General features: G+C 43.2%; 1 protein-coding gene across 2 annotated transcripts in view; it reads right to left on the reverse strand.

The window, feature by feature from the left end:
* CBFB (core-binding factor subunit beta) overlaps window positions 1-6,860 on the reverse strand; it is a 58,471-nt gene extending 51,611 nt beyond the window's left edge. The window contains exons 1-3 of one of the 2 annotated variants that reach the window (XM_004371509.2): window positions 6,506-6,860; window positions 6,179-6,265; window positions 780-896 (exon numbers count right to left, since the gene is read on the reverse strand). In XM_004371509.2, coding sequence (XP_004371566.1) covers window positions 780-896; window positions 6,179-6,265; window positions 6,506-6,583 — 282 coding nt within the window. In that variant the 5' untranslated portion in view covers window positions 6,584-6,860. The remainder of the gene's footprint in view (window positions 1-779; window positions 897-6,178; window positions 6,266-6,505) is intronic. The other variant, XM_004371510.2, reaches the window with a different exon arrangement.
* Window positions 6,861-9,841: the final 2,981 nt, after the last annotated feature.

Below are 9,841 nucleotides of genomic sequence, written 5' to 3' on the forward strand. Positions count from 1 at the left end.
ATCAATGTCACTGAATTTACATGCAGAAACTGTTGAGTGGGTGTATGTTCTGCTGTGTATATTCTCAACAACAACAAAATAAAATTATTTAAAATAAAAAAAAAATCAACCAATCCAAGATATTATTCATTAAAACTTCACCAAAATCACATAATACATTTAACTCAGACTTTAATAGAAGTCTCAGCTTAAATATTTCCGCCTACATTTTTCATATCTTCAACCTAAACTTCTAACATAAAATTCTTAAGGCATTTACTGGTTTTCCCAGAAGCTTCTCCTCAAAACAAAACAAAGAAATTATTAAAGTTTTCACACTGTTTTTCTCAAAATTAAATTTGCTATATTAACAGAATGAGAAAGTCACCCATGAACTATTTCTAAATACTAAGTTTTAAGCCTACACAGCCTTTTTCCACTTTTCTCTTAATTTCATCTTTTCACAGCACTGTAGTCACACGCACTTTAGTAAATACAAAAAAATGTGTCAATACTTTTAAAGGAATTAAGTTTTAAATATTACATGTAAGAAAGTACACTATTCTCTTTAAGGACTAGAATATTCCACAGTGAATGTTATATACAGGAAATTAATAACGAGTGACATAACAAATGCTTGACAATGATTTTAAAAAACTGTATTACATCTTTATAATATGGAATGATCATATGCGTGTGTAACAAGACCTGTTTGATTACTTTATTAAAATGTACATCCTGAGGTAATCTCTAATGAAAACAATCCACGGTATTTCAAATTGCAAAGAAATGTTTCCTACCTTGCCTGCTTCTCTTTCTAAGTCGACATACTCCCGGCTAGGTGTTTGTCGTTGTTCTCCCTGCCAGCTGGCCGGAAAAAACTGCAGAGACAGATTGGTTCCTGTGGCCACAAAAGCCTTTTAGAAAAATCAATACAAACAGGATCAGGAGCAGGACATTACATAAATTATGCAGGCAGTCATTTATTTTTACATCAGTTTATGTCTTAAGCCAGGCAGCACAGAGAATACTTAAAAGTAAAAAACATGCACTCATCATTTTTCTTAAGTATTAAGTTACAAACATCTGATTCTATTTTGAAGACAATTGCCATTGGCCGCTTAAATATAAAATCAGACATGGAATCAATACTTTCTCTCAGGACATTTTTTGCTGACGTTAGGATTGCGTGGTGCTAATGTCTCACCAGACGCCACCACCTTGCATTTAAAAACTCACATTTTTAAATATGAAAATCTCTGAAGATCTAGAGACTTTGAATTTTAAAGCACACAACAATTTACAATTGTATAAATGAGACAACTTAATTCTTGATTTCACCAGCTTAAAGAAACACGATGCTCTAAATTCCATGTTGAAAAATGCACTTGGGACTGTTAAACCTGTGATAAACCATACTTAACATATGACAGTACCTGTCATCTAAAATCTTGGATAATTTAAAAATATGCATTTTCTAAAATTTGACTTTAAGAGAACTGGATCCAACTATAACAAAAAAGAAAGGTGTTCATCTAATATTTATAAGATTTGGATGACACAGCTCAACAAACAGAACAATCTAAAACCATTTCAATGAAGTGTCATGCTGTGTAGCCCCTGAGCAATTTAACTCTGTATTTACTTCCCCCATGTAAAAAATAGAAAGAAAACTGTGTCTCTTCCTAAGGGAAATCCAGAAATAGGAAATAAATAAGCAAAAAAAGCATTTTTGGAAATACATTTTTAATCATCTAAATGTAAACTCTTCTTTGTTACAACCAGATAAAGTTTTTATTTTACTAATTAAAGTTCTGACGCATAAATTTATTTCCAAGCAGAGTCTTCATCTGAAAGCAAGGGGTTCACATTTTGGGCAGTCTGTTTAAAGCCATCAGCTGATTCAGCTATCTACTACTTCCCCGATGGTTAACAGCTTAGATTCTTTAGACATAAAAATTATATTTTCTATTTCTACTATTGGTACTATAGGTATATTTGTCAACCTAACTGCTACATCTCTAGACTTGTGTGATGGCATTTCCCTAAAATAACTGGGATACCTTTTGATTGTGGTAAATATCTCATGTGAATAGAGACTGAACTAATGTCAACAGTATAATAATAGACAAAAACAATTTTTTTATTGTACTTTACATGAAGGTTTACAGAACTAGCTGCTCATTAAACAGTTAGTACACATATTATATTATGACACTGGTTAACAACCCCACGAAATGTCAACACTCTCCCTTCTTGACCTTGGGTTCCCTACTACCAGCTTTCCTGTCCCCTCCTGCCTTCTAGTCCTTGCCCCTGGGCTGGTGTGTCCCTTTAGTCTCGTTTTTGTTTTATGGGCCTGTCTAATCCGTGGCTGAAGGGTGAACCTCAGGAGTGACTTCATTACTGAGCTAAAAGGGTGTTCGGGGCCATACTCTCAGGGTTTCTCCAGTCTCTGTCAGGCCAGTGAGTCTGGTCTTTCATTGTGAGTTAGAATTTTGTTCTACATTTTTCTTCAGCTCTGTCCAGGACCCTCTAGTATGATCCCTGTCAAAACAGTCAGTGGTGGTAGCCGGGCACCATCTAGCTGTACTGGACTCAGACTGGTGGAGGCCGTGGTAGTTGTGGTCCATTAGTCCATTGGACTCATCTTTCTCTTGTGTCTTTAGTTTTCTTCATTCTCCCTTGCTCCTGAAGAGGTGAGACCAGTGCAGTATCTTAGATGGTCACTCATATAGCCTTAAAAAAATTTTTTACCTGCACTTTTAGCATAAGTTTAAAAATCAACCAAGTGTAGTGAAATCAAAAGCACATCAACACTAGTTAAAATGAAATACACAGACTCTGGAGGCAACTGTCCAGTCTGCGTGACATGGGGCAAATTACTTAACCTCTCTGTGCCTCAGTTTCCTCACAAACTAATATTTGCAAAATGCTTAGAATAGTACTTACTGAGTAAATGCTGTTTAGGTATTTGCTAAATAAAGTAAGAGAAATAACTTTGAGCTTGATAAAAGAGCCAAGTTTTTCAGCCTCAAATAATTAAATTCTCAGAGCAGAGTAGTGGCAGATAAGCAAGAGATTCAGTCCATGAATGAATGCCCTTTGTCAAGATCCCTCAGCAATGTTTCTTCAGTATTCACCTGCTAACAAATCCTCCCCTACCAATGTACCCCAAAATAGCTCTAAGTAAAGACAGTCTGCAGAATTCATTACCTCACCTCCTGCCTCAATGCCAACCTCAGAAGAGATTTCCTGCTTCATCACTTTATGTCCATTATCTCATCAAGATTTCTCTTTCTGAGACAGGAGAAGTGGTAAAAACAGATCACTCTAGAAGATCAGTTCCCAAACTTATTTGACCACAGAACTCTTTTTTTTAATGGACTATCTACACATACATTAAGAATTGGGAAAAGCTGGTTCAAAAACATAAAAATGGTACACTGATATAATGTCCATATGTACAATTTCCAGACTGCACCAACTATATTTTATAGGCTTCATAAATTATAAAACTGCACACCTTGTGCCAATCCAACATACTTTTTACCATCTAATTTTCAGGACTAAAAAATATACTAGCTTTTACTGCTCTAACACTAGAGACAGCATACTTCTCCTATGTATTTTTTTCTTTCATTAATCATTACTGTTGAAGACATTTCCAACACTCTTGCTATTATAAGAACTTACAAGAAAAATAAATCAGATTCTACCAAATAGATTCTACCTCTTACCTATGATCACTTTTACTGCAGGCTGTGATAAGGAGTTTTTTTATAGTTAAAGAGAGATGAGCATCACGGCCCTTAAATTTTTTCACATCTACGTATAAAGTAAATTCTTCATTAATCTCATTGGTATGTTAAGGAGATATTTAAAATAAGAATTTTTAAACAGGAGGGAAAAAAGGACAATTAGGACTGGAGATGGGTTGGGGATTATTTTGGGAACTATGTACATTCTTATATGTCTGCTGTCAGAGGCAAAATAATATCTTTTCCACAATCATCTTCCACAACCAAATAAGTAGAAGCCACCGTCTGTTCCTGAATCCTAAAATAAATTTCAGGCATTAGATTAAGCAACCAATAAATTCAAACAATCAAGTACCTACCATGCAAAAGGTATTACGCAAAGTACCTACAGAGAAGACATACATATACACAGATGTACATATACATACGTATGTGTGTGTGTATATATATCACAAACACACACATACATACACACACACACACACAGAGTTCTGTGGTCTCCACTCTCTAGGAACTAATAATCCTATAATTTGTGGGTAATACTGAATTAAGAGGGAAACTAGAAAGAGAGGGAAATGTGAAATTCCTCCTCAGATACAAATAATCACATCATTCAACAAAATAAAGTGTGTGCTGTCTTACGTGCAAATCTTACACAGAATTCAATCTACCTTCTTTAACGTTTAATACTTGTGAGAAATAAAGAACTTATTAAAATTTGTAGTATTAGATATTTGGAAGAGGGAGAAGGCACAGAGTATATGACTCATCCCTGGAAAGAAATGCATAACAACCTATAACACTTCTATAATATTATAGTAATATTATAATACAGCAATTCAGATATACTGTGGGTTAAATTATGCCCTCAATTCATAATTACATGCAGAAAATCTGGTATGACAGAGAACACCCCCACAGCTATTCCTTACTAGGTTTCTGACAAAACTCAGTCTTAAAAAATATCTAGAGTACTTTGTATCTCACCTTTTACAATTACATCAATCACCTCCAGGAACTCCACTGGTGAAGTACACCATCCACCTTTTGCAAAAGGAAATCCAGGCAAAGGATGCTATGGTGACTAGACCAGATAGTGAATGATTCTTCTACCACTCGGTGCCACAACCAAAAGTTATGTCTTACACATTTGAATCATATGAATATTATAACTACTTAAGAAACTTCGGAAGTGACTAAGTGCTGGAGATTTCTTTCATAACAGGCTTCAATGACCAAATATTCCAGAAATTCTCAGTATCCATAATACAATTCTAAAAAGGCTTCATTTTAAATACCAAAATATTCTTTAAAAAGAAACTGATTTGAGGGATGAATTCTAGAATTAGAAAGTGGTAGTGGTGATGGTTGCACATCTTCGTGAAAATATTAAGAACCACTGAATCGTACACTTTAAAGGGGTGTATTTTATGGTATGCGAATTATAGCTCAATAAAAAAATGAACTGATTCTCTTAAAGAAGGTGGGAGGAGTCATTTTTCCGAAGTCTTCCTACTGTTAACCCAAACTGCACCGCAGCTTCAAGTCTTTGCAAATGCCATGGGCTCAAGTCACAAAGATTATTATAGGATTCCATTAGACAGTGCAACCTGTTCTCTTTAGTTTCTTCCTACCCACTCCTTGGCCTCATCATCCCTTCCTCATCAGCACCTCCAATAGGACAAACCAAATGAAGATGAGGAGAACTTTTTCAACACAACGTTTGGTGGAAGCAAGGCATCAAATCTATCACAAAATACGAGATCAGCTGTGGGTTTTGCATATCCACGCAATTCTTCAGAACTGCAGCACTAAGGTTTCTTAGGTTTGAAAAGAGACGATAATCGTTTCTAATCCTTCCAGAGGCTTAATATACTAAGAAGTTACCACTTCGGTGGTTTTTTTTCTCTTCTATTAGCACAATAGATAACTGATGGAAAGATTTGTTCTCACAATACTGGGTGAAAAAATGGATTCACATATAGATTTACCAACAAATCTAACTTCTAAGAAACAAACTACCTCCTAACAGCCAGAACCCTGAATGAAGCCCAATCCTTTTTCCTAATGGGTGTTTTCTTCGTACAAATACCCTGAACCCTTCATCCACGCCACAGCCTACACAACGACCTTTCCTTGTTTAGTTTGGCTCCGATTTGAGCTCCCCTCGTGGTAAACTGCTTGCGGAGCGCTGTCTGGGAAACGTAACCCACCCGGAGAGGCCACAGGGAAAGCGTCTCCCCGCGAGGACGCGGCCCGCCAAGGTTTGGTTTCGCATTTTGAATCCCGAATAGGAAGTGAGACGGCACCCGCTCAGTTCCGGGAGCCGCGGCGTCCGCTGCGCCGTCCGAAACCGGCCTGGGCCGCGACAGCCCCCGCGCAACAAGTGACCCGCGCGCGCTCCAGTCTCCCGCGCGCCCCGGGCCCAGCCGACTTACGATTTCCGAGCGGCCGTCGCGGCAAGCATTCTGGAAGCGCGCCTGGCGCTCCTCGTGGGGCCGGTCCCTGAAGCCCGTGTACTTAATCTGCAAGGCAGAGACGGCCCGAAATCAGTAGCCAAATCCGCGGCGCCGCCCGCGCTCCCGCCCGCCCCGCGCGGCGCCGATAAGAGCAAGCAGAGTCTGCGAGCAGACGGCCGCCCAGGCGAGATTGCCCCTCTGCGGACGCGCCGGCCTTGGACACACGGGGGCCGCGCCGCTCAAACTTTTCTCCGCCCAGGCCCACTCAAGGCGCGCTGCGGCCTCCGCGCCGCCCGCCCGCCTCACCTCACACTCGCGGCTCAGCTTCCTGAAGAACTCCTCGTTCTCGAACTTGCTTCTCTGGTCGGGCACGACGCGCGGCATCTTCCCGCCCTGAAGCCGCGCCGGCCGGCCGGGCTCAAGACTTGCGCGGACACCAGCTGGCCGGCTGGGCGCTGACCGACTGACCGCCCACCAGCGGCGCCTTGACTCCCGTTTCCCTTTGTTTCAGGCGCCCGCCCGCTCGCCCGCGTGGGCTCCCGCTCCAGGGAGTCTGAGGCGCCGCAGCCCGCTCGAGCCCAACCCACGTCGCCGCTGCTGCCTCAGCCGTTGCCTACCGCCCGCGCAGACCCAGCTCTCGCCGCCCCCGGCCGCCGCCGCCACTTCCTCTCACCGCCCACCTCGCTAGCCTGCCAGCCCCGCCCCCGCTGGCCCCACCCCGCCTCCTCGCGCGCCCGCCCGCTCCAAACTCTGGCAAACAAGACGCACCATTCACAACTCTGCGGCCTGCAACGCGCATGCGCTCCCTGCCAGCCAGTTTACCCAGCCGAGGGGCTGCGGCCGACAGCAGCTCCAAAGGCTGCGCGGCCCTTTCCCCTTGGCCAGCCCGCGGGCCACTCCATGTGGAAACGCCCTGTAGGGATCTGTCGGCCCTTGGCGGCTAAGAGCGGCCCGTGCGGGCCCTTTTTCCGCCCTTCCTCGGTGGTCTGGAACTTCTGGAATCCCCGGCCGCGGAGAGTAACTCCAGATTGCCACCTGAACCCGAAGGAGCCTGAGTGCTTGAGGGCTTTGCGCCCCAAAACCCCCCGGGAAGAGTATAGGCTGTGCTCATCGAAGACATGCTGGAAGCAGACCAAAGAATCCAATTGAATCGGCATCATGGTGGAGAGGTCGCTGCTAGTGGGGTCAGATGGGCCTGAGATAGGATCTCACTCAGCTACCCTGCCTGCCTGCTAGGGGCCTTAAGCAAATATTGGAACTTTAATGTTTCCAAAATGCAGACACTCAGCCTGGCTGTGTTGGTGTGAGAGCCTTTATGTATAGAAGAGTCTTTATGTATATCTAGCACAAAATGCCACCACCCTGCTATCGGTTTGTTGTATTATAGTAGCTTGCAATGCTGGAAGATATGCCACTGGTATTTCGAATACCAGCAGGGTTACCCATGGTGGGCAGGTTTCAGGGGAACTTCCAGACTAAGACTTGGAAGAAAGGCCTGGCAATCAACGTCTGAAAATTAGCCAATGAAAACCCTATGGACCATCCCCTATGTGATTGGCAGCCTCACAGAAAATCTGGTGGTTGAAAGACAGGAAGAGCAGTTTCCCCAAAAGGAGTGACTGGGACACACTGTGGGCCCACTGAACAGTTTGTTTCAACTACATTTAGCAAAGGATGATGTTTTTATTTTGCTGCCCAAAAGTTCTGGTCAAACAGGTAGGGAAACTCCACATCAACACAAGTACAGTGCAAACAAAACTGGCCTAATAATATCTGCAGCTTATGTTGGGAGGTGAGTGAGCCAGCCTCTCCCCAAGACACAAGGAGTGGAAGTCCCTTCATTCATCTGCTGTCTCTCCCACAAGTCTTCTGGGGCCTGCTAAGAAGACCTGCGGGCACTGGGACAACATGGCCAGTTGATGACAGCGACTTTGCTCCCAGTCAACAAGGACTGTCCAAAGGCTTACTGTATAGGAGTTTCTGCTGCTGGTCCCCATGGCAAAAAAAAAAACATCTCAGGTGTATCCCATTCAGCACCACTACCATATTTTGTGTAGGTAGACATTTGTATGAAACTTTCCATTGTTGTCTCTAAAATATGACCCGTAAGTACTCTTACTCCAAATGGATCCAGGTGGAGCTCATAGACCTATAGCTGCTCTTGACTTTTGGACTCCAGCAAAAAATTGTTTCTGCTATGGGAGTATGAAATAAATCAAAGTTGTAAGATGGTCACATAGACACCATGAGCTTTGAGGAGGAAAAGGTCAGGGTGGAGACAAATCCCTTCTAGGTTCTAGGGAGCTGGGCCAGGGGAGTGGGAATGTAGAGAAGGGCAGGGCGCTCTGACCATCAGCTTCACTGGGCCGCAGAGATGGGGAATGATGTCCTAAGGGAAAGGAATGGGTAAGTCTGCCAGGTGGACCCAGAACAATAGCACCACAGACATCCTTTGGCACCTCTAAGCCACAGGGTAACCCACACTTGGCGTTGTCTGGCATCCAACTGGCCAGGCCAACTGGGAAACAAGCTGCAGGCTGAAGGAGGCCATCTCCCTGGCTGACCTCTGTATGCCTTTTTTTTTTTTTTAATTGTTGTAAATTTTTTCGCATATTTTAAAAACTGGATTAAAGGAAATTAATACAGTAAAGGAAATTTTCATCCATGCCAGGTGTCATGGATTTAATTATGTCCCCCAAAAAATGTGTGTATCAATTTGGCTGGGCCATGATTCTCAGTATTGTGTGGTTGTCCTCCATTTTGTGATTGTAATTTTGTTAAAGAGGATTAGGGTGGGATTGTAAGACCACCCTTACCCTGGTCACATCCCTGATCCAATGTAAAGGGAGTTTCCTTGAGGTGTAGGCTGTACCACCTTTTATCTCTCAAGAGTTAAAAAGGAAAGGGAAGTGAGCAGACAGGGGGGACCTCATACCACCAAGAAAGCAGTGCTGGGAGTAGAGCGGTCCTTTGGACCTAAGGTTCCTGCGCAGAGAAGCTCCTAGTCCGGGAGAAGATTGATGACGACAAGGACCTTCCTCCAGAGCCAACAGACAAGAGAAAGCCTTCCCCAGGAGCTGACACCCTGAATTTCGACTTGTAGCCTACTAGACTGTGAGAAAATAAATTTTTCTTTGTTAAAGCCATCCACTTCTGGTATTTCTGTTATAGCAGCACTAGATGTCTAAGACATCAGGTATGTTTAGCTGTGTTCTCTTAATAGCTGTTGGACTAGGTTTGGATTGGTCCAGGTACCAACCTATGGAGGGGTTTTCTAAGAGCTCTTCTAGGGCCCACAGATGGAAGCCCAAGGGGGTTGCCTAGATGCCTAGAAACACCCTTCCCCTAAAAAACCTGACTGAATTCTCTGAAGCCCTACACTTAAAGAATTCTTTCCTAAGGGCTCAGCAGCCTGAAGCCTCTTCTGAGCATCTTCCTACCCTCCTAGGTGGGCAGCTGCTCCTGCAGGACCCCCAGGCTGACCTTAAATGGGTGAGCAGGGAGTGCACAATAGTGCTGACCAAGTGGTAGGGAACCCTCAATTGTCTAGCCCAACTATGAAGCTCTGAGGTGGCTGCTTTTATGCCCCCTAGTCTCAGTTAATTCACCATCTAAAGTCTTCCTTTCCCCAGCTGACAAATA

This window comes from Trichechus manatus, unplaced genomic scaffold, assembly GCF_000243295.1.
Source record: "Trichechus manatus latirostris isolate Lorelei unplaced genomic scaffold, TriManLat1.0 scaffold00014, whole genome shotgun sequence".
Taxonomy (NCBI): Eukaryota; Metazoa; Chordata; class Mammalia; order Sirenia; family Trichechidae; genus Trichechus; species Trichechus manatus.